Here is a 25,517-nt window from a genome sequence, read left to right as displayed (position 1 = left end):
AGTGACCAGAAAACAACCCCCACCACCAGGGGGCAGCATGAGAACTGCTGGGATTCTTACCAGTATTTAAAGTCGTATTTCGTCCTCCATCAGAAAAACTTTGGTGCCCGTTAATATGCCTGGACGGCTTTTCACAGAAACACTCAAATTTAAACAACACCAGGACAGAATATGGAAGTTATGTTATGGCTGTCATGGTAAAGATGTTTAAAAACTTTAATGTGCTTAACATCAAGCTTAATATCAAGCTTAAAAGCATAGAAACATTTTAATATCTCTACATTTATTCAGTGGCGTTGATCAAACTCCATATTTGGTATGTAAACACTGTCTAGTGGTTGTTATGGAAACAGTTTGAACAGAACATGCCACTTTTTGCTCAGATTCTTAAACCGTGACTTTGGAGGATGTTTTAAATGTCTTTTTATTACAGGAATTCTTTAATCAAAAGCCACCAATCCATCTGGTTAAACTCATTCCTCCCTCTTTTAAATAGGCTTGATTCTTCATTGACTATATGACTGCAGGAAGAACTCTTCTACTAAAAGCCTTTTACTAGGGCTGGGTCTAACCGTGGTAATTTTGATTAATTAGTTACATAGATTTTATTTATGTTGAGCCATATAGAATCAAAGAAATGCATGTTATACATAGGTGGAAAAAAGCAGGAGCAAACAGAAAATATGTACCTTATTGTTTGTATATTTACAATATGTACAAACAGTAAGGTCAGGACATCGTGTTAGTCATCCAGCTCATGTTATATTTAATAATACTGTATTCAGACACACACAAGAACACCTTCAGCTCAAAAGAGTGGAAAGAGTGCAAACATATTTACTACAAACAATTTTAACGTATTAAAATGTTTTAAGTAACTAATCAGTCCTGGAACTTTTGTATTTGAGTGTTTCTGCTACGGCCATAAATCTGACGCACTAGCAAGATCTGCGATGGACGACAAAGTTCTTTCTATTGGTCTACTGAGGGTTAATTTTGCTTCAAAAAAACAATCTGATTGGACGCTGGTAGAGACTATTGTGTTGAAGTTGTGCTAAAAGGAGTTAGCCTATCAGCAAAGCTGCTCAAGGCTAAAATAGCATCTCAATGCTGCTGTTGTAGCAGCACATGCTAATGTCAGCGTCCACAGTTCATATTTCTAAAAAAAGATTTTCTCAAAAAAGTTCCATGACTCATAAGTTTTTCAGTTTCCAGAGGTGGGCGATTTTGAATATTTTGGTATTGATACAATACCAAGTAAATACAGGCCCGTATCGCCAATACTGATACTTTTTTATTTATGTCTAATATAGCATCAAACTTCTGACCAGTCAGTGGGGATTTTTATGGTTATTTATTTTCTTTGAATGATTTTGTTCCAATCTATGATGAAATTTGGACAGTTTATAGGCACCATATTAATATGACAAACAGTAACGATGTAAAAACGAAATTTCGAGTTGAGAAACCAACTTTATTTTATCTGATTAACTGAACAACACAAATCAAACTCTATGGGAAAAATAAGTCAAAAGCACAGAGGGTACTATTTCAACTGTGTGTTTTTTCTTTATGTATAATGTCAGGCAGTTTGTGTGGGAGTCGTTTCCCTTTTATAGCCTCGTTATGGTAACAGGCTGGCATGCTGAGGCATTGCCAATAATAGACTCGCTGTCTGGTACACAATCCTTCTGCAAATACAGAATATCAAATCTGATCCGTTCATCTCCTCGTCCTCCAGCTCATGTTTGTTGCTTAATAACTTTGCGTCGCTCATCTGTTTTGTCACAGTTAAATCTCCACTTTATCACTTTTTGTTATTCGCTCCGATCGCGTTAGGGTTGGGAAATCTACCAAAACAGGGCAGGGGAATGTAATGTGTATATTAGTGAGAATAAATAACCCAATTTTTATTCAAATTTTTAGCTAATATACTGCTCTAATATCACAGCAGTAATCAAAACATTTATTTCTGTGTCGACAAAAGCATCCGGCACTCCTTTTCAATATTAGGTTAAAAACTCATCAAGCTCCTGGTTTCCGCGTCTTAATGAGCTAATTTCCACGGTAACCACAGGTGGGTTGCTGGCACGCGCCGCCAGATACAAACCCGGAGGGCTCAAAGGTTCAGGAGGTGATGGCATTAGTTTGAAATTATTACTTTTTTTTATGGCAGGTCAATAAAGGGAGTGTGGAGGCTCCTAATGAGACACAAATCTAGCATGAAAGAAGCTCAAAATGACAACGAAGCAGCTCACAGGGGACGCAGATGGCTACAAAGAGAGGCAAACAGAGGAGAAAAATGTTCTGTTATAATAACCAGATCGCTTTTATGCCACAGAATTATGAGGGGAGTTTCCATGCAAGCCGCTGAATCCTACACAAAGAACCACACAGCCTGCTTATTTACCTCTAAAGAACAAACCACTTCAATGTTTTAACTAACTTAGGCTGCGTTCACACTGCAGACTGAACTGACCCAATTCCGATATTTTGTCAAATCGGATTTTTATTGCCGGGGCCGTTCACACTGCCACACATATGCGACCTGTATGTGTTCTGCAGTCTGAACGGGCAAAGGACCTGAAAGTGTCCCGCATGCGCAGTAGAGGGCGCAACAGCGTCAGCGTTCTCGGTGTTCTGCCAACCGCTATAAAAAGAAGTGCTCAGTGTTTGCGGACGTAAACATGGAGGCTAACGGTGGAGCATAGCTTACATATTTGAAGTTGTTGTCCAACCGGAAGTAGCATATTAACAACTTAATCCTCATTATAATCCCGTCCCGCTTGCGCGTATCATGGCGCAGAAGAGTGAGATTTGTCCAGTGTCAGTGACGTTCAGTTCGGATGAATGTGACCTGAACGTTAGGTCTCATTTGAATCTGATACGTATCGGATATGGGTCGCATTGGAAAAGAATCCGACCTGTGCTGTCCAGACTGTCATGAAAAGATCAGATACAGGTCGCATTACGTAAAAAAAAAAAATCTGAATTGGGTCACTTCAGCCTGCAGTGTGAACTCAGCCTTACTGATTCACTACCGGACCACCTTACAGCCAATACATTCAGGTCATGGAGTTTAGTTCAAAATAAAAATAACTTCAAAAATAGACGGATACAAATACAGAATGGAGGCCAAATAGATAATCAAAGCAATATAAACTAGACTATTATGAAAAGCATTCTACAAAAGGACATGAACTTCAATATATTAAGCAACATATAAGGAAATACATCCACAGTCAATACAGCGCAATTTTAGGCTCAAGATGAATCATTGAGTAGAGCTGTTTTAATGTAAATGAGTTCTTAAAGCTGTATTAGCATGATGAGACATTTTTCCCTAAAACAAATGAGTGGTCCAGACAAAGTACAGATGTTGTTCCAGAAACTTTCATACAGGTCATGGTTGGAGACAAATGAGCAGATTTTACGTAGAAAATCTTCATGTAGTGAAGTTAGGTTAAAGTGGCCATCTTTGACTGATTCCAAATGAAACTGACTGAGTTTGTTAAGAAATGTAGAAAGCGTTCAGTATTGTTTTCTAACTTACTATACTTGTTTGAAAAGGAGTGATAAGAAGCTTACTTTTTTGTTTTTTAATTCCCCTTTATGCTATTCTTCAATATAGCGTTATATCAAAAATACATACGACAGGATATATTAAACCAATATCTTGCATACAAAACATAAATTTGAAGTAAATATGTGTATATTTATCTGAATCATCTAAGAATATCCCATATTATTTTGCTGTTTGTGTAGCCATCTTCCATATAAATATTTGTTTCAACCTTTATTTTTGAATATATTTAATTACTCTAGTCATACAATTCTAAATGTGCTTTTATTCTTTAAACTCATATTTCCCCTTAAATCACAAACTCCTTCAACTTCCTGCTTTTCCACTAACTTGTGATTATTGAAAATGTACAAAGGATCGAGATCTTTGCAGAAAACCTACGAACACGTAATCGTGTTCACTGACTCCGTTTGTGCGTATGTGTGTGTGTGTGTGTGTGTGCGTGTGGGGGTGTGTGTGGGGGTGTGGGGGTGTGTGTGTGGGTGTGTGTGTGATCACCAGAGAGCTGAAGCACCGGACCATGAAGGAACCAGACGAGCCAAAGTTCCAGCTGCAGGAGTACGTGGACAAAGAAATGAGGGTCGCTGGCTGCTGCCGGACCTAGACCGCACCCGGTGTGTTGATCATGTCGGTACTGAACGCAGCGAAAGAAAGCAGGGATCTTATTATTATTATTATTATCGATAATATTATTATCATTAAACTACACAATAAGCTAGAGTGTGCGTGTGCCTGGGAATGACCCTCTCACTTTCTGAGTGACTATAAGGCCAACCTGCTCTCCCATAACTCACCCATCTGCTGCAACTGTGAATGTAAATTAACTTGTGCATGTCCACACACACACACAAATACACACACACGCCAATACACACCCATGCCTACACCTACACACACACTCCTACACACACACACACACGTTTCAGCTCAGTTCACTGCCTGCAGAATCTATGTTGCTCAGATTTTCACATGTGATGTACATATTTTAAAAATGCCGACTAATTTTGTTTTTTGGGAGCTTTGTGGTTTGTTAGAGCGTTAGAGCAGAACTCGGCGGTCATGATGTTGTAGTTTATCAAATCAACAGAATCGGATCAAACTCACTGATGCAGCTAATCAGCCATTTCTAAAGTCACTGTGTCCTCTTCTTGTACAGTATCTAGCCTGTTTTATTGATATGTGTGAAACTTGATCTGAGCCTTCGTCCGTATATATGTGCTCTACATTTCATATTTGAAGACGTGTGATGAGATTCGACACTAAACGGCATTCAGTTTCCATGTAATTTTGACCCGATATGAAATGTAAAGAAGCGCATCATCAGCAAAAGACTGTACTCTGCACTTTATCCCAACAACACAGAGGATTTTCAGGAGATATCCAACTTATTCATGATGGCTTCAAATGCTTTGAGTGTATTTTTATGGCCATAAAGTTCGCCACTGCAAAGTAAATGACTGGGTAATCTGTGTAAAGGTTCACTGTAATAAAAAATGTCTGATTTCAAACCCCTTTCATTAACCTCTGTGGAAATGACTTTAATATTTCACTTAGTCTACTTTACCCACCGTCATGGAACCTGCAGAATAGACTGGAATAAAGTCGTCATAAAGCATCAACTTAAAGTTTAGGCTACGTTCACACAGCAGGTACTGATGATCAATTCAGTTTTTTTTTTTATGTTTTTCTTTTTTGCGAAAAAGAACTGATACCACAAATTAATTACGACCTCAATCAGACTTCAGTGTGAACGGTCTGTGACCCCGAAGCGACGCGAACGGACAGAAAAGGAACGTCTAACCAAGACGTCCAACAGCAGCGCACCGTTTACGGAGGTAATAATAAATGCCGTCATGTATGTTTAAATTTTAAAATTATTCTGCAAAGGGAGATGACAGCATTGTCACAGAATCATAATAGGTTGAAGTAAGCTAATAAAAAGAAGTCACAACTAATAGCAACGGCGTTTAGCAGAGCATTGAGTGCGACGTCTGTGGAGGAATCGGTTTGGATGTGGAGTCAGAAGTCAGAGTGATGAGATTGTGATGCGCTTCACTGATACACACGTCTTTCATAATAGCAGAACTAGAATCTTCCATCATTGTTTACATCAAAGTTTACCACGTCTGGCTTCTTCTGGTGCAGAATTAAGACACCAGTATGACATCAAAGGTGGATAAAATGCGACGTGACCGTTCAGTCTGTAGATGCCGTGAAAACAATCGGATGCATATCTGATTTAGTGCCACATGTGGAACAGATCAAATTTTTTTTGTAGGGTGACGGTGTCTGAATTGGACTGTTCAGTGTTTGACATGAGTCGCATACGGGGGGAAAAAAGTCCGATTTGGGTCGGATCAGGCTGCTGTTTGAATGTAGCCTTGGAGTGCTGTGGTGTTTTATCAGTATAAAGCTCATGGAAATACTTCAGAAATATCTATATTTTTGAATGACAGATCCTCTATCAGAGCAGGTTTCTTCTACATTCCTGTTAGAGTCTTACTCATCAGATGTGGCTAAAGCCCCTGGCATCTGCCCATATCCTTCCTAAAACAAAAAATATTCACTTTTAGTGAATCAGATCCCAATTCAAATTTGACTCCTGATGATGCTGGGCAGCTGAAATGAAAGCCAAGGCATTAGTGGCTGCTTTCAGACTGGCTTTAAGAATTGTTAATGTCCATTACCATAGTTTCTAGATTCTTTCAGTTTTTTATACAATGTAGACATGTTATTTTTTTGTTCCTCTTAGTGGATGAGATGAACCTGTAACCAGAATCACTAAAGTAACAGCTGGAATAGTGAAGGTTCCTCGCTTTAAGGAATGTTTGTTTCAGCTTTTATCTCCAGCTGAGTGTTTTTCACGGATGAAGTCGATCTTTGTAAAAATCAGTGCTGGATGACGGTTGATTTCAAGTTGAAAGACACTTGGCTTTGTTCTTCAGATGCATCAAAAAGATGCCTTCATGTTTATTCTTTTCAGATGATTAAAGCACTTTTTGTGTACATGACAGATTTTTTTTTTTCTGAATATGAAAGAGGGAAATAACTTAACTTGTGGTCTTGTAATTTGTATCTTGCTATTATTTATATTGTAAATTGTGTTCAAGAATAAATTCTGTCAGATTCTTCCTGTGAATCGTTGGTGCCATCTTCTGGTAGCAGACCGGAATTACAGATTTTTCTGGGACAAATTGTGTTTCTGCATCCTGGGGAAAAATAGATGATTAATTGATTTTATGGTACCAGCAGGGTGAAAAACCAACCTACTAAATAAATTAGTAGTTAGTAGATCAGCAAATATAAACCCTTATATAGAATTAAGCTGAACTGGAGAAAGACGAAAATGTACTCTTCTAAAAGCTGAAACTTTTGGAGGGTTTTAAGTCAAAAACAATTTTTTAAAATCATGTTTTATTCCTGCTGACAGATATCATTCGTAGCTAATTTAAAAGATATTTGTAGTCATAACTGAACCAGTCTCACTGGTTATCAAAAGTCAGACCAGTCTTGGCTTGCCAACAATTTATTTTCATCTAAAGATTTGTTTTTAATCTTTTCAGCAACTTTAATGCTGCATTTAAAGTAGATGACACATTATGGAATTTTTATTAATTAATATAATAAAGTAAAAATGTAAAGTAGAAATGGTTTTCTAAAAGTTGCAGAGGACAAACAACGTGGACCAGTGACATAAACTATCCTGCTTCTAAACACACCAGCTTGTTTCCATCCACCTCTGATGCAAGTTGACTTAAATAAACTTATTCACCAGTAAAAAAAAATTTTTTGACATTAGCGGAATATTGACACGGTTTTGCGCATATTTGTAATGGAGGTGCAGCTAAAGTGTAATTATGTCCGATGTTGACGCTACCCATGAATCTAACAGGAAGTAGAAACATTTCAGCGTTTTGTGCCTCTGGTAAGGCACAGACCCAGAACGTATTCGGCAGATGTGTTTCCATCTCCCCTTTTGCACATTGACTCTTTTTCGGAAAGATCCTAGAACCACCTCAAAGAGGCGTCAACTTTTTTTTTGCAAAATTTAGGATGTTTTTTTCTAACCATTTCTAATGCGAGACTTCAAAATGCGCATAAAAATCCTTGATGGAAGGCACGGCTACTGAGAAACTAAAAGACAGAAGCTCTTTTGTATCAGAACTAAGCTGAATTTAAGTGCTGTCAGTAAGGCATCTTTCTTTTAATCCTATCTTGATGTAATTTATAAACTCAGATTCGCACTCATATTCCTTAAGTTCTCTAATGTCAGATCGTCCACAGAGCCACAGACGGCTGATGCTGAGAACGACGCAGCGGAGAGAGCCAGAAGGACGGACACGACGAGGCACCAAAGGGCCAACCGAGACACCAGGAACAACAACGTTCAGTCGAGTCAGCCGAGTTTGACCCGCTTGTTTAAAAACTCGATTGCTTTCTTTAATTCACTCTGACCGTCTTCAATCAGTTTATTAACTGTGGCCTGAAATTGCTGTGGGATTCAGAGTATTGCACATTATGCAATCAGTTCCCAGAAAACTTGTTCTGATGTGGGAAATTTCCGCTTACAGTTACTGTGATGTGTAATAACAACGGGGACATGAGCATCAGAGCTAGAAAGTACAATGAACACTTCAGCTACACACTTGGCTCTCCCCTTCTGTTTGAGGTTATTTCCATCTGAACCTCTGTCTTAGTGTTGGTAAAGTCTGTTCAAAAACACATCCAAATGTTGAACTTGATCAGGAGTACGTAGGTACACACCAATGAACTTTTTAGAGTGCTGGTTGTTTCAATTTTTTGCATTTTTTTGCTAATGTACCCTTGCTAGCCGGCTGGGTGCCGTTTTTTAAATCCATCATGGGTAAGTGCACATTTATCGCCAATTTATCATGTTTTGTACATTTCTGTCCTGATTCGTGTCTTAAATTTCATTTCATTCATAATTGTCTTGAAAAGTTTTAAATTTGAGTTGGTCAAACCGGCTAACCAGACGAAACTCTCTTACCCAAAGTTCAGGAGCTTTAAAATTGTTGGGTTGTTGTTTAGGACACTTTTGGTTTTAATGTATAATTTTCTCACATGATAATCATAATGATTATATCATTATGATTATATCATAATGATTATATCATTATGATTATATCATAATGATATAATCATTATGATATAATCATATCATAATGCAGAACATTGACATTGTGTAAATAATAGGCTCTGTTGTAGGTCTAAGCCATGCAGGTGCATCAATCAGGACAACAGCCGGTGAGTTCATCCCTGTGTGCTCTGTCTCCAGAAAAATACCCAACACATAATCCACGTCCTTGGGCACCGGCTGTTGGGTTGAGTGGACCCGGAGCGATGAATAAACGAGGCAGAACAACTTGCAAGAGCAGGAACCTTTTCACCCGACGGTCTTTTGTTTCGATTGGCTTAAAACTGTTTGCAACATTCTGCCAAACCGGGCTGGAACACAGCGGAAAGATCCAGCTCCGTCAGTAACAGGAGGGGAGGGGACGAGGTCAACACGGAGCAGAAAGGGAAGTCGATACGGGCAAGCAGCTGAGAGAGCGGCCAAACAGGAAGCAGGAAGGGAAACCAGGGTAACACGCTGACATTTTGTGGTTTTAGTTTTAAAAATCGAAATGGAAATGTTCACTCTGCAAGACAGTTGGTCTGCTTCGCCTTTTTTAAAGTTTGAGTGTGAACAAGATGTTTGCATCCTTCTAAATAAAAATGTCTGAGTGTTTCCCTTTTTCAGGATCAAGCCAAAACATAACCCTCCAGGTACTGAAGGAGGGAAATCAAGACATCATCAGTATCCCCTTATTCACACAGGGTGAGTCAATTATCTTAGCTCATATTTTATAATGATTGAAAAACAGATGAGTTTTTATGCTAAAAAAATGTATGGTTCCAAAATTATTATTTTTTATTTTTTATTCTCATCTGTCCAGCTTTCAGAGGCCGAGTGGTCGAACCATTTTTGAAAACCTCTGCCCTAGTGGTCATTAACAGATGCCTACCATATACTTAATGTATGTGTTGCGTACGACAGTGTATTCCTATAACAGAGCGAATACGCTCTCTGCAATAGGAGTACATTACTGCCAAAAAACTCTGAAATTTTAAGATTAATCTGAGAAAATTTCTAGGGGAAAAAAAACTCCAAAGAAAGTTTTTGACTTAGGAAATTTTTCTGAGATTTTTGGTGGAAATTTACTCCTTTTTCTTCTACAATGGCCCTAATATGTCATCATAGCTGTATGCAGATATCATCACCATCAAACTTTATTAAAACAGGAGAAAAAACCCCCCGAAACTCCTTGGCATTAAAAGTCTCTTACCAGACTGTCCTGGCAAGTGACAGCAGCACAATTACAAGCAGTTACAGATACACACACTTTCACTCGACTACAAATTCATAATTTGTTTTTAAACCGATCATAAATCATCTTAAAAACAATGACAGACTGTGATTCTGTAAGTTCTTTTAAAATCCCCTTAAAAAAAATAAAGTTTTGCCAAAACATTTATTTAAAAAAAATCCATATATACATCCTGAACAAGGCACATTTTCAAACATCAACTCCTCCCTAACTAAATTATTCCATTTATAGCAGCTTGAGTTGTCACTGTTTACTTTAAAGATGCTTCCTAAGACACGGTGAACGTTTCCTCCGTGTTATTTTTGCCCAAACACCTTTTCCTGCTGCTAATGATGATGAAGATAAAAACCTCTCTACATGACTTTCTCTCCATTTTTTATTTTTTATTTTATTATGTAACCTGACTGCGCGACCCGATCCGTGTCCTCGGCTGCATCCGGAGAATATGTTTCCATGCATCCATGCGATCAGAGCCCTGTGTGTGTGTGCGGGTGGGTGCGTGGGTGGGTGTGTGTGTGTGTGTGTGTGTGTGTTGGGACGAGCCGTGACTCACGTTCTGACTCATTATTAACTTTCCTTCAAAACGTCCCAGTCTGGATCAGTGTGACAGAGACATTTCCCCCCTCTTGTTTCGTTAATAGCATCTGAAGCATGTCACTGTGACACACAACAGCATCATCGCCGCTTATGTCAGCATAAGATGAACTGGATTATAAATGGGCAAACCTGGTGTGTTTTCATGTGCACCTTAAGCTTGTGCCGGAACTAAGTCAATCACTGTCTGGATACAAAATGCTTAAATTCCCTTTTATTTTATTTTATTTTGAACTACTTTTACGTCACTTAATACTTTGATCCTTTCCAGACATGGTGTTTGTCTGCCTACTATTACCACACCAGTAAATACACACCAATGCACGACTCCTGCAGCCACAGTTCACCATCTCTGTGAATGTGCTGGTTAATATTGGAACTAGTTGTAGTCCCTTTAATAGTCAGTAGGTGTCTCCCTTGTAACATAGATTTTCATCGAGGCATTATGGAGCTTTGTAAGGTCGCTGTTCAGTTTCATTTGCTGAATGGTGAAATAAAAAGGTGCTGTAAATCTTTCTTTTGTCTCCTTTTTTTTCTTTCTCTCTTTCTCTCCTTGTTTCTCTCTTCAAAATCCTGACCATGCAAGTTGTCGCAAATCTCACTCCAAAGGATATAGTTTTTTTTTTCGCTAATCCTAAATAGCTCTGTAGCTAATCCTTATCATAACAATGTAGTTATGTTGCTAATCCTAAATGTGTAGTTTTATCATGTGGCTTTGTTGCTAATCCTAATCCTGTAGTTATGTTGGTAATTTCAACCATTTATTTTTGTTGCCAAACCGAACCTTGTAGTTCGTAATCTCGATCATAACTATATAGTTATATAAGTTGATAAACTTATTCGTGTACATCTACAACCTGTTGCCTTCCTATCCAACATGTTCATTTCTGTCCTTTAGCTCATGATCCTAATCTTGCTCTATAGGCTTCAACTGTTTTTTTTGTCAAAACCTAAGCTAGAAACATTTTGAGGTAAATCTGTTTCAATCTTTGTTCTGAAAAAAGAAAAACTGAAATCCTATAATTACAATGAACAAATGCAAACTGCTAATTGGGATGTCTTACTCCTTACAGCAGAAAAGTATCTCTATTTCTGGATTTCTTGTTCCGTTTGGACGAACCAAAATGTGTTTTTCTCTGAGAACTTTCCGATTGTTCCTCCATATTTAGGTCATGACATGGAAAAAACTGTGCAGAAAGCATCTTCAAGTGATAAGTGCTGCCCGACTGTGTGTAAATATGCGCAGTGGTGTGAATAAGTAAACAAGAGCGAGTCATTGACATCCCACTTGCTAACAGGGGCCTTTGCATGGCTTCTTATAGCTTAGCGACAGCCATCTGTTGCAGCGGTTACTCTCCGTGTCATTAGTCCTTCCTGAGGGCGCCATAACCTCGATGGCTCCTCTGCAGAGGTGTGTGTTTACGTCCAGCTGTGTGTGTTCATCCTCAGCCAGTTGCCAAGCAGTCCTCTCTACTTGACTAAAGTGAGCAGGATCCCCAAACAAAGCCATGTGGTGTGTGCATTCGTGTTTGTAGAAATGCTGCTTTCAGAGTGTCATGGAGTCCGTCCATACACCAACTGTGTACACACACACGCGCACAAACCAACCTAACTGGATTATATTAGATGATTCCTGCTCAAAGTTAGCATGTTAACCTTTGGTAGTCATACTGTGTATTATGCTGTTTCTGGGATGAAGATAGTGTTTTGTTTCTTTAAATTGCTTCTATTTTTGTGTGGTGGAGAACTCAAGAATGAAGCTTCTCATTTTAAAGCTACGAGAAACATTTAACATAGCCCACTTAATCTTACTACGTGGTTTATAAAGGACTGATTTAAAGCACATCATAAAATTCAGGCCCTGGTTTCTGTCATGGGAGACGCCGAGGCGGCTATATTTGGACACAACAGAGGAGCTCCAGATTTCCACAAGCAGCCGGATGGAAGTCAGCTTCCAGCTTCTGTTATTGTGGGTGAAACGTTTCTTAGGTTTGTACCTGCTGCGCCAGTATGACTGGCACATTTGAAGGCACTTATACTTAAATATTTACACTGAATTTAAAAATGTCCCCAGGAGATATTTAGTGAGGTATGGAAGTATTCTGTGACAGAAAAGCTTCCTTCCTTCAGTCCTGACTGAGTTCTGAACCTCTGGAGCCTTTCTACGAATGCTGACTTTAGCTTAAGGATCCAGATGAGTAAATACTTTTTTAAATCCTTCTATGTCAGCGGGTTATTCATATTATTATTTATGATTAATCTCATTTTCTGGAATTTAACTCAGGAAGACCTAAGCAAAGCAGCCAATCCAGCAGCGCCATTCATTTTCCTTGGCGCTGATTACCTGAACCCCCAAGTGCAGAGGAAGGAAAGTCTGTTGAGTCTGTTAAGTGGTAGTGCTAAGACAGTCTCCACCGTCCGTGTTAATGCATATTAAAATATATTTGCTGTTCGAAAGATTAAAATGGGCAGTTCTAAGCATTTTTCCAGTGGGTTTCAAGGATTTATGGATTTCAGGTAGCTGCGGTTCCTAACCCTACCAAAGCCGGCTGCGTGTTCTGATGTTCCCACGCATCAGAACACGGCCTCAATAACTATTTGGCTGTTATCAGCCTAAGCCACTATGAAGCCCCAAACACAACACTTCACAATTCATATCCTAAGTGCTTGAATAGATGGCAAGAGGACTTCTTCTCTTGTTTCATTAAAAGATTTCACCTCTCATCCAAAAGATTTTTCCAGTTCTAATTGTGGGTCGAAAATATTAGGCTTGTAAGTTGCCAGGACCCAGCATCATTGTGCCAAAGTCACACTGTCGATGCGTGGTTACATGGTTGCAGGACATTTGTTTCCGCACACAACCTTCAAAGTCCATCAGACACACCAAATTGTGTTCATGTGAAACCCCTCCCACTGCAGTATATGTCATAGTCTTACAAATTCACAAGTTTGGAGGAGAAGGAAATGATTGACAACCTGCAACATCTAATTTTCTATGTTATCAGAGGGGAAGAAAAGAGCAGAAGGAGTCTGTGGGACGTTCGCTCGCAGCATCGGACAAAAGCTGAGCAGTGTGATTTTAGTGTTTCGGTCCAACAGTATGTACTTCCTCTCATTCTCTGACAGTTGTGTCTGTCCATCTTTGTGTGAAAAGACGTCTCCTGGAAGTTGAGTAGTTGGACCTGTTTTCTGCACAAACACACCCACAAAATTCTGACCAATCGTACAATAGTTGAGCATAGAGAGGGGAGCGAAAATTTCACAAGAATGGGGAGGTGAGGGGGACAAGAGAATGAGGACAAAATGTCACAATTTCCGTCACGCAACTACAACAATGAGAAGAGTTTTTGTCGCTTTGGCTGGACAATGCAGAGCCCTGTAATCAGAACAATCACACTAATAGGGCTATTAAGGCCACTTACCCTCCCTCTGGTTCAGTGTTTGGGTCATTATCACTTGACTATCCAAACATGTCAGTTAAGGTTTCAACATGCGAGTTGTTTTGGTCTCCTTTGTCATGGTGTCGATGTCTCCAAACTGATATAGAGGGATAAGTCAAGGCTCCAGCTGTTAAGAAGATGAAACCTGAAACTGTCCTCTAGTGTTTGTTAATCGACTTCTGTATTATGTATTGACATTTTTTTATAGGTAATGCTGAAGAAAAACTACCTTCTTCAGCAGTTTAAGTCCGTCGGATCCGACCTTATAGGCCAGTCGTCACTTCCCAGACACACACTGACCCAGTCATCCTACCATCCTAACTTGGCTCTTGTCAGACTGTCTGTTTTTTTACACACAGTCCATTATTCCTGCCTCTAACGCACAGGTGTCAAACTCCAGTCCTCAAGGGCTGGTGTCCTGCAACTTTTAGATGTGCCTCTGCTGCACCACACCTGAATAGAATAATTAGGTCATTAGCAAGGTTCTGGAGAACTGATCTACACAAGGAGGAGGTAATTAAGCCATTTCCTTCCAGTGTTTTGTACCTGTGGCACATCTAAAAACTGCAGGACGGCCCTTGAGGACTGGAGTTTGAGACCCCTGCTCTAACGCATCAACTTGGAGGAAATAAAGCGTCAACTTGCTGCCCAAGGAATCCCACCCCTTATCGAGTGAAGTGGCCATGGGTCATGCCTATTCGGGGTACATTACTTATTGTTGTAGGCAGAATTAAATCTAGTAACAAAGAGGACTAAGTCAGTCTGGAGACGTCTTTGAGTCTCCATGATTGCTTGGTTGATCTGATGGAGCTCCGTCCTGCGTAAACATCATTGATTTCTTGAATTCTGCTCACGTCATCTTAAAACATAGTTGGACTTAAGGACAATGACAAGATATACTACCTCTCCCCCTCCTCCTCAATACAACCTAATTCTGATATTGATCCAGCTTTGTTCCACCTATGAGTCACCCATTTTAACTTGTCAATAAAATCCTCAAAGAAATTTGGTCTTTCTGTGTTTTCCGTCTCTTAGCATTATGAATCATACCCAGGGCTTTTCTTAATACATTCTCTGTCTTTGACCATGCTACTGAGACATGAATGCTTGTACTTCTGTGCCCTGCAGAAAGAATAATGTATGTCTGTTAGCTTCAATTTAAATATATTTGTCAAAGTGTATGGAGAGAGCCTCTCGAAGACAAGCAGCAGGGATTAGATGACACTGGATTACTCTTTGTGTTAGAACTGATCTTTTTGTGTGTGTGGTCCTTCCTGCTACTAATGAAATGCCACCACAACAATCAGCCACACAAAGCGACCCGCGTGCCCAGAAGAAAAACGTAGACGTCACACAGCAGTGCACCGTTTATGGAAGTAATAACGAATGCCGTTGCCCATAAACCAACTTTAGAGTTTTTCAGAGCTACCGTATCGCCACAAGATCAGAAAAACATGAGAGAAGCTGACAAAAAATAAGTACAACTAATGGCAACGGCCTTTCTGGAGCATTGACTCCAACTTCTGTAGAGACGTTTGTTTGGATGCTGTTAAAAAAGAGGATAATTTAATGTTAACTTTGGACAAAACGTTTGGCTCTTTCCTCCTTAAACTTCCCGGATCCTCAGCAGGCGGCGGCGTGCGCTAAAGTGAAACAACAACAAAGCGCGTTGACGTCACAGATCACAGAGTTTAATCTCATACAAAGCAATCAACAACAAAGCTGCAGAGGAACAGAGATATGCATTTTTCTCATAAAAATAAAGACAGACAAGGGGAGACAAACAAACACAAAACAAAGACAAACAAAAAGCAAAGACGCGTCTTTGGAGAGAGCCGATGCAAAAAGGCAAAATGGTGGCCGCTCTCTGTATTTTTTCTCCTAACACGTAATCTTATAGTAAGGAGGTGTTTTCCTATTTAATTTATGCACTCAAGGCGTTCCTCTTGTTGACCAACTGGAAACTCCCTTAAGCACTCAGAGAAACTTGGAACTCCCCCTGATCTACGCAAAGATCAAAGGGCCATCTGTCTTCTAGCGAGACAAAGAGCGCATCGCTGCGCTCTGACCCCCCGTGGCTCCCACGGTCCTTCTGGGCAGAACGATCCTGAGATAAGACCTCACAGATACCTGTGAAATCTAAAGTCTCTGTCTCCCAAGGAAAATGCTAATTTTATGGCTTCCTATGGCCCGGCCTCACAGCAGGGAGACTCCATTGAGTGATCTGCATTTTGGCCCCTGTTTGTCTGAATGCCTGCTCATCTGCTCAATTCCCAAATGCTCAACAGAAAACTGTTCCAAATAAGAGTGCTGAATATACCTTTTACACATGTCGTAAGATTAACTGTATTAAGCACTAAAAATAATCATTTTTCCTTAACAATGCGTAGAGTTTTGGGATTGTGACATGTCGTTCTGCTAAAACCTGCAGAGGCTAACTAGAGAAAACTGAAAAAAAACCCTGCATCATAAAGGTAAAGAACACCGCAGATAGGTATAGGAGGGAGTTTAAAGCAGGGTCATGTTTGAACATCCTGCAGTTTAACCCATCATTGAAAGAGTGTGGCACACCAAGCAAACCTGCCAAAACATGGCCAGCCGCCCAGAGCATTAATCATTAGTCATGTTCTCCACAAATCTGACATGGAAGCTGGTTGGATGGAGCTGAATGTATTTACATCTAGATTTCATTTCCCTTTTTATGATCAGTAAAATATTTTTCAATTGAAATAGAGGAAGCCTGTGTTTGAAGGTTCGACTCTTATCACCAAACATTTCGTCCAGTCTAGTAAAAGGGCTATTCAATTTGTTTGAATAGCCCTTTTATGTTGCATGAGGTCAACCCACAAACCTTCTGCCTTCTGTTTCCACCTGCCTTGGATTCAGACCCCTGCTCTGTTTATTTGTGGAGTGGATGGTAAAATGCCTCCCAATGTTTATAGATTAAAAAAAAAAAAAAAAATCAATGTTCTTGGAAAGCAAATGTATTTGCATATCAATACTGGAAGTCAGCAGTTATTTAATGTTTGTCTGCATGTGACTCGGCTTAAAGTAATATGGATTATTCAGCTTCAGCTCACACACTGGACGTGGAAGACATCAGTGTGTGTGCGGCTGTGTTTTCGATTGCGTCGACATCCAGCCTTCCACCTCTGCAGTCCTATTAAGATAAACGTCCTCTCCGCTCAGCCGAGTGAACGACAATAAACACAGAGGAAAACCTCCGGCGGCAAGACTCACGTGCCAAGTTTGGTTTGTTTACTGCGCCGAAGCGTCGCTGAAACCGATCACGTGTTTCTACTCTACTGTACGTTTGGAGCCTCGGACATCACCCTGCTTGACTCCACCGTGTTTCATTTTCACGTGTTCATTCTTGACAGCTTGGGGAGTCGAGCAGATTCAGCCTACGAGTACTTCTGTACTTCTCATCTTGTCGAGGCGGCAAACACGAACGACAGGTCTCAAGTATGAAAAAGGGAGAAAACGGTGGAGGTGGAGAGAGGGGCCATGATGCTTGCACATTGAAAAGCAAACGTAAAATACATTTTTATAATATAGTCCCAGAGGTATTGAGTCGCTTTGTATTACACACACAAGCTCTGATGACATGCCTGTTGTGTTCACTGTGCCGCTTATTGACCAAACTTTAAAAGCATTTTTACATGTGCAGTTCGTTTATTTTGGTCTGAATCAGTTAATGGGTTTAACTTTTTCGGTTTATTTTCATAGAGAAATTTCAAGTGACCAAACCCTGTCACGATGAGAACGTTCAGTGGTTTTGTTGGTCAGGTGTGTCCGAGTCAAGAGTACCAAATGCAAAGACAGGAAGCAGACGCTGTCGTTTGTTAGCTTGTTTACAGCAAACTTGTCTACCGGAAGGTGTTTGGCTGAAGGTTGCAGCGTTTACATGGCAACCACTTCTGATCGAGGTTAGATCACATTTACGCCATAAACAAACCACTCTAGAGTTCATTTGGAACCGAACCGAGACCACTTCCTCCAAATGGTTATAGTACGATCACTGTACTCACAAAGCGAATCGTAGCAAAGAAGGGAAACGAACCAGTTCATTTTAAATCAACTATAAACCCCTCAGGTGTGACAACACCCCATGGGTTTCCTTCACTGGAACCAGGGGGGCAAGCAGAACCTGTCCTCTAAACTCTCGGCGCCAAACTTTTACACTTGACCCAGTCGAGTTCAGTGAACTGCCGTTCTCCTGCCAACAACCAGGAGTCAACTCGTGCAAACAACTTCCAGGTTTGACTGTATCACTCTAAATCCAAATGTAGCTTAGCCAACAATGGAGCCAAGGACTGAATTTTACACTAGACTTTCTGTTGCTTGGACTATTCTTTAGTATTCATATCTTCATGTTGTTAAAGTTGCAGGAATACAGATGAACCATAGACTGGATCTTCCAGATTTCTGTTTCTCTAAAGCCCCACTGCCCTAAAAGCGGGGATGGAGAGTTTTGTGTTTCTGTGGGACTCGGCTCCACAGGGATAATTCAGATGCCAGTGGGGCATAATTTCACAACTACTATTTTTATCTTTGTGTACGCTACAGATCATATGCACTCTATATCTTTATAAACATTTTTTGGCCTGTTAATGGAGCAGGTGGCCGAGTGGTTCCTACAGGGGGCTGATTGGTCCCACTTGGCCCAAAATGACTCAGCAAACATGGACTTGTGGAGACGTGAATTTGTGCCAGCAATAGTTAATGCAATTCAGTTATAACAGCCATGTTCCAGAACAGCTGAAAAATATGTTTTAATGTTCAGATGAAGAAAGAAATTACTCATACATTATTCTGTTTGATCCAGAACTTGTACGGTTAGACTACAGTCAGTTTACGTTACTTTGTATTATCACACAGAATAAACTTCTCAAAAAAAATCTCAAGTTTCTCTTCAGCAATTTGCCAAAAATAAATGGACAGAACGCCTGTTCAGCTATTTTCAGTAATGCTGACCACTTAAGGCGTTTTACACTAGATCAATATTCATTGATCCAATACTACAAAACCAGCAGGTAACCTGAGGTAACGTGCCTTGAGTATAAAATCTCAGAATTTTCTGAAATACACCAGCCAATCTGGCAACAACAACAAGGCTTTAACACATTTCTTAAAGTTTTCTTCACCCGTCTGGATGCCGAAATGCACTTGGTTGTCGTCGTATGATTGGCCATTTCGCTTTTTGCTAAGAAGCAATTCAACAGTTGTGACAAAGTGTCTGGTGAGTGTCTTTGCTCTCACTGGTTCTAAGCAAAACTTGTCTGGAAAGCTGCAAAATTCAACTTAACCGTTAAAAAGGAGTTAACTTTTATAAAACCGTACTGTAGGAGAAAACGGCTTACCTCACGGTGAAGTGGATGGATCACAACTTCATTTCACTTTTAAGGTAAAAAAAAGTGAAATATAAATTCCTTACAATTATGGAAAAATGCAATTTCTTGAGTAGAGAAAGGGGCGAATGAGTTAATAAGTAAAGGACTTCAGTTACAGCATAATGGCACGACAAACTAATTAAAAGTGCCAATAGCATCATTCTGTTGTGGGAAACAGAAGAGCTTTTCTTAGGTATTCTTATAAACTCTATAGCGAAAACCAATAAATCAGACATGTAAACTTTGACTCTATCTTATTGACTTGGCAATAAGACAGATTGCTGAGTCTATTTTAGACTTGACAATCAAAGATGGACTTGGATCCCAGGTCCAAGACTAATATGTTTGTGACTCAGCAAAACACAGCTGAGTCACAAACAGTTTTCTGACTCAGCAGCTAAACTTACACTGAGACAAGTACCATAGTAGTACACAAACTTTCCGAGGTAAGTTAGCCCTATCAGTCATATGGAATGCATCGTGACTTCGATTTAAACACAACTGTCAGACCGGGTGAGTCAAAGGTTATATTTTAAAACCTTCGCCCCTTCAGATCCACACTGCCTGTAACTGGAGTCACATCAGCTTGGACGGCTCATAAGTCCTCTGAGGTCTTCAATAGCTTAATAAACTCTGATTACGTTTCCACAGGAGCACATTGGCAGTTGTTCCACATCGATAGAAACTACACAAATGAATAAATATTGAAATTTGATTATTTATGGTGGCATGTAGGAGCGTGGAAAGTTTTCGAGGACTAGGCCTGCCTGTGGAAAATCTCAAGTCCTCTTCAGACATTTCTGTGCAACGTTTACATTCTTTAAGGAGCAAGTTTATTTGCCAAAGAGGTAATCACTAAGGATACAGTGCACATGCTTTGTTTATTTCGAATTTAATTATGTTTTCCTTGAAACTCTCCATGTAAATTAGCACTGATGGCTTCCCTGAATGAGATAGAAAGGTAAAAGTTCAAAATGAAGCCTAAAAAATCCTCAATTTTATTTAAAGTTGGAGCTGTTTCTGTAGCTTCACATTAGCTCTTTGTTTAAACTGCCATTTGCTTGCATCACACTAATATTAATACGTTTCTGCAGCACATCAGATGTGTCACACTATTAATTTTTTGGATGATGGATTGAACAGTCGTCCATATGTTAAAAACTTGGAATATTGTTTCATAACCTAAATCCATTTTAAATTTCTCGGCCTTATTCCCGACCTGTCTTGTGTCCTCTTAACCCCGGGTGCAGTTTAAAGAGGAATTAGCTGCACAGCATTTTATTTAAAGGCATCAGACATAACGGGGTTAGGTTAAAGGGAGAACCTAATAACAAGATAACAGAAAGTGTTTTTTAGTTATCCTTTAATGATTTATTCTTTGTTCTGGTATATACATTTATTTACTGGGGCCTGCCATAGCAGAGCATAGGAGAGCGTTGAAATCCCTTGCAAAGCAAGGAGGGCAGAGATGTAGAGAACTACAGAGATGCCAGAACATTCAGCTTCTACAGAGGAGGGCAGAGCTTTCAGAATGACCAAAAAAATAAATAAATAAAAGAAGAAAAAAAAAAAATATATATATATATATATATATATATATAATTTTTTTATTATTATTATTATTATTAGGGTTTTTTTTCGCTTTTCTGCAAAATTCTCCAACTCCACAATTCTGGTTAAGTAGTAAGTAGTGGAAGATAAATTTGTATTTCAAAAGAGCAGAAGAAATCTTATGTTTTTTGAACAATAACAATATTTGTTGTTAATCTGTTGCTAAGAGATGAGTGTTTTCTGGTAACCAAGTGCCACGAAGTAAACATCTGATTTTTACTTTAGCAAAATTTACCAAGTGTAAAGTTCTTATGTCTGAGCAGATAAGCAGTATATCAAACGAGACTATGCTTTATAAACAATAATTAATTTGGTGTTAAGAGACAAGCATTTTTTTTTTTCTGGTAACGAACTGTCACGAAGTGAACATCTGATTTTTACTTTTGCAAAAGTAAAAATCAGAAGGAAGTGCATTAACATTAGCACAAACATTAACAGTGCCCTGCCCACATTAGCAGTAGCATTTTCCCTAAAATAAGCCTTTTAACTATTTTGTTTATTAATTAGCCATGTTTAGCACACTGAATGGAGGAAGTCAATGTAAGACAACATGCTAGCTATACTCTGTGCCACTTTCAGCATTTAGGCTAACATTAGCATTTTGGATAAATACACTAATTTTAACAGGCTGAATGGAGTACGTCCATGTTGCTCAACATGCTATTGAGAGCAGTAGCAGTAACAGTAAGTAGCTTACTTTAGCATCGATGCTAAGTTTTAGCATCAGAATGCTGGGTTCCATCCGACGGGCACACTTTGGCAGGCCCCGTTTAAATTTCTTTAAAAACTTTCTAGTTTAGTTATCAACTTATATATAATCTTTCTCTCTCTCTCTCTCTTCCACTTCTATCCAAAATATTTGTGACCCTAGATTAATCAAGGAATATTAGAGATTAGGAAAATTATACTGCAAATCAAAACTAACTCCCAAGATTAAACAAAAATATATGTAAATCTTCTAACCCACACTTGTTATACAATTTAATTGTTTTTGTTGTGACTCCATTTGATTATGTTCTGTGTTTTGTCTTTGTTCTGAATGTACAGTATGTTTGTTTATTTTATTATTCGTTCTCTTATTCGGTTATTTTGCAGTAATTTGTTGGTCAGTCATGGGGTTTTTTCTGTGTGCCCTAATTGGTGAAAAAAAAAAAGAAATAATTAGTTAAAAAAAAGACATAATGGTCGATACATATGCATGCCTCATTTTTTATATTATTACTATTTTTTGAAAATACTAATTACCATTCCATTGATTTTGTCCGTGTCCTTTTGACATCACATCCTAATAAACACAGATGTTTTAATTGTATGGGGGGCAAAAGGAGGAAAAAAGGTGGTATGAAAACCTTTACAAGACATATCTTTTCTGTTAATATTCAAAATATTTAACGATAAAACCTGTCAATGGAACATCTTTGACAGAAAGAAATATTAAGATCTAGTTTTTTTGACTGAGAATCGCACACTTACACCTGCAAACATTCAGAATACAGATTCCCATTTAGCTGCCTACCCAACATTTAAACATGAAGTTGACAAAAGTGACATTGTAAGTGAAAGGGTGAAAAATCCTCCCAGAGAATCACAGATAGTAAATTGCTGTTGCGCTTTCTCTGCGGTTTAGCAGAACACAGGCAGCCGCTTCACATTGATGTTTCATGTGATTCTGCTTCTGAGCCACCTGAGAACGTGTGGGAGGGATGACACGGTGGGAACACAGTAGACCTGTTAACCCCGAAAACATCACTGTCTCTATTCATGTGTCCGCCGGCTGCCCTGAATATAAATCGCACTTTTGCCGCGGCGTTTCCGCGCTCGCTCGCATTGCATCATGGCAAAGTCTTGATTTCAAAGATCAACGAGTACAAACCACCCGAATAAAGAAACCGATCCCTTTTCTTGCTACTCTCCGTCTGCACATGAGCCACACTGTTCCCGAAAGAAGACTAGGTTAGTGATTAGGACTAAAGAACACATAATCCCTTTCACCCCCATTGGAGGTTTCCTGTAATTAATTCATATCTGTTGGCTTAGATAAATAATTTAATGGTTTCTAAATGCAAAGTTAACTGTTGAATAGAAAATCAAAAAGTGCATCATGGCACAATTTCATCTGAAACAATCGCTTGTTAACACATATGGTGAATCAGCCAATCACAAGGCTTCCCCAGTCATACACAATATCAGACTAAAATGGGTTAAGGTACATCTGGAGGCCTGAGGACGTCCAACCTCGAGCTGCTAATGGTTAAAGAAATGGCCGGAGAGTGTAGAGCTAAAAAAAATTAAATAAAAAATTAAAAACTCTTTGGACTCTGCTGGACAACACGGCTGGTTGCTTCTACTGCTCAGGGTGGAAATGTGTAGGAAGAAACGGACATCTGCAAGCTTTCAAGTCCAAGGAGACATTTTCCTTACAAAACAGTATATGTATGGGGCCATAAACCTGACGCAACTCTTGGGGAAATACATAAGCACTACACAGTTGAGTTTTAATGTGTGCTTGAGGAATAAATAAAAATTGTTTTAGACGTTAGGACAAAAGAAAAGTCTAACTTTTCCAAACAGCAGGACACATTCTGTCCTAGAATGAAGCCAACTGAGTGTATTTATGGTCAATGAAAGAGTACCGTTTTCAGAAATCTTTTCGTCCACATGGCAAAACAAACAATAGCCCAAAACGCTGTTTTTTTTTACTCCTCCAGACTCTAAGTGGCGTTAAAAAATTAAGCCTGGGCCATGTACATAAAGCCTTCACATAAAGTTAGCAGTAAATACAAGAAGAAAACAACAATGGCGAACAACACAACATGAAGGGAGTCTTCTGTGGAACTTTTTGTAGATGCTGCAGATCCTATAAGGAGATTCTGCGACATCTGCATCTGCTACAAATATGTGATCCGCCAGAGTTGCTGCTATGGATGACACGTTATAGGGTTATAGGTCAAGTTAGTTAGGGCTAGTACAGTCCAGAAGCACATGAATATGTGAGGGCGAAAGAAAATAGTTTGCGTGTGGACACGGAGCAGAACTGATGGCCCTGCATCATTCACACATGTGTCTGTAAATCAGTACAAATAGATTAGTAGATTCATCTTCACTGTGTCTGGTTGATTTCCGGGGTAGAGCTGGGTTGAATGATCAGTTTTGTGTTTTAATGTATTTGAACACATTGCGTGAACTCTCGGATGAATTCAGTGTAGTCTCGCAAGCAGTGTGACGAAGTTATAATTGTTCTAATTGTTCCTGCTCGCCGCAGTTATTTTAAACAATGAATTTCTTAGAACTCTTTTCGTCTTGCCTCCAGTATCCCCTCTCCTGTTTTCGTCTCTAACTTTCTGACTTGGCCTGTTCCACTCCACTCACATTCCAAAGGCTTTCCAAGAAACTCCAGGCTTGTTAGGCCATTTGAGATACGCCTAACAAGCCTCGAAGGTTCGTTAGAGAACATTAATAAACAAACTGCGTCCGGTAGACCAAGAAATGCCTGGTGCAAATCGCATTATTCTTTTCAAAATAAGAAAAAAAACCAACATTGGCTTGTCATTGTAATATGCCATGTTAAACTAAAGATCAAGGAACTCTTGACTCATTATTGTTTTGATGTTTAAAAGACGTGGTGTGCCTGTGAGGCTTTCAAAGAAAGTGTTCACTTGCTAATACCTTTTTCTTTCAGTCGATGCGCAACGGGATCAATCATTCATAACCACCATAAGATCCAAACACCTACACGATTATGGGTCCCCATCGGTCACGTCAGTCACTGATTTATAGAACCCACTGCTTTCCCTCGCCGACATGTTTTGAGCTACAGGAATAGCTCCTCGTGAGCCCGCGGGCTGCTGTGGAAAAATGAAATCAGCGTCGCAAAGGAAATGACAGATGAGTTCACGGTCTGCTTATTGCTAACGTCTACCCCAGCGATGAAAAATAATGAAAACTGAGAAGGTAAACAAATTCAGCAGCTGAGAAAGCATACTTAATTTTGCATGCATGAGCATTACTCCAAATATTACACCGGAGCTGATCTAGTTATCAAAACACGGAATCGAATTTCTTTGCGCGATGGCGAGCTGTTTGCATGAAGCAGGAAATGGCCAATTTGCTAAAGCCTGGGAATTTAAATAAGACAAACCGTGACATCTCTGGTTTGGATGAATCTTAATGGTGTGGGCTGGAGGAAAGGCACTGACAATGCCTCACGTCTCTTCTGTGAATGTAGCTGCACTGACTGACTTCAGTGTGTGTACTTTTGAGATACTGGTGGAGGAAACTTGAACTTTATTTATAAAAAAAAAAACTAAAAAAACTTGGCATCAAATCCCAGCCTGGGTTTTTCTACATGAAGTTTGCATGTTCTCCCTATGCATGAGTGGGTTCTCTCTAGGTACTCCAGCTTCCTCCCACAATCCAAAAACATGACTGTTCGCTTAATTGGTGTGGGTGTGCATGGTTGCTTCCTTCTTGCTCACTGACTACTAGAGATGGGGACCCGTGATCCACC

General features: G+C 39.5%; 1 protein-coding gene and 1 long non-coding RNA gene across 2 annotated transcripts in view; one reads left to right on the top strand and one right to left on the bottom strand.

Moving 5' to 3' along the window:
• LOC116726780 (ras-related protein Rab-26-like) overlaps positions 1-6,722 on the top strand; it is an 82,246-nt gene extending 75,524 nt beyond the window's left edge. Inside the window, exon 9 of the mRNA XM_032573664.1 lies at positions 4,085-6,722. Coding sequence (XP_032429555.1) covers positions 4,085-4,187 — 103 coding nt within the window. The 3' untranslated portion in view covers positions 4,188-6,722. The remainder of the gene's footprint in view (positions 1-4,084) is intronic.
• On the bottom strand, positions 523-25,506 carry LOC116726789 (uncharacterized). Its single transcript, XR_004340660.1, has 3 exons — positions 25,324-25,506; positions 16,092-16,095; positions 523-533 (listed from the first exon to the last, which is right to left on the bottom strand). It is a non-coding gene; the product is annotated as an uncharacterized LOC116726789 (long non-coding RNA).
• Positions 25,507-25,517: the final 11 nt, after the last annotated feature.

Source organism: Xiphophorus hellerii, chromosome 10, assembly GCF_003331165.1.
Source record: "Xiphophorus hellerii strain 12219 chromosome 10, Xiphophorus_hellerii-4.1, whole genome shotgun sequence".
Lineage (NCBI taxonomy): Eukaryota > Metazoa > Chordata > Actinopteri > Cyprinodontiformes > Poeciliidae > Xiphophorus > Xiphophorus hellerii.
This window is presented reverse-complemented; position numbering and strand designations above follow the sequence as displayed.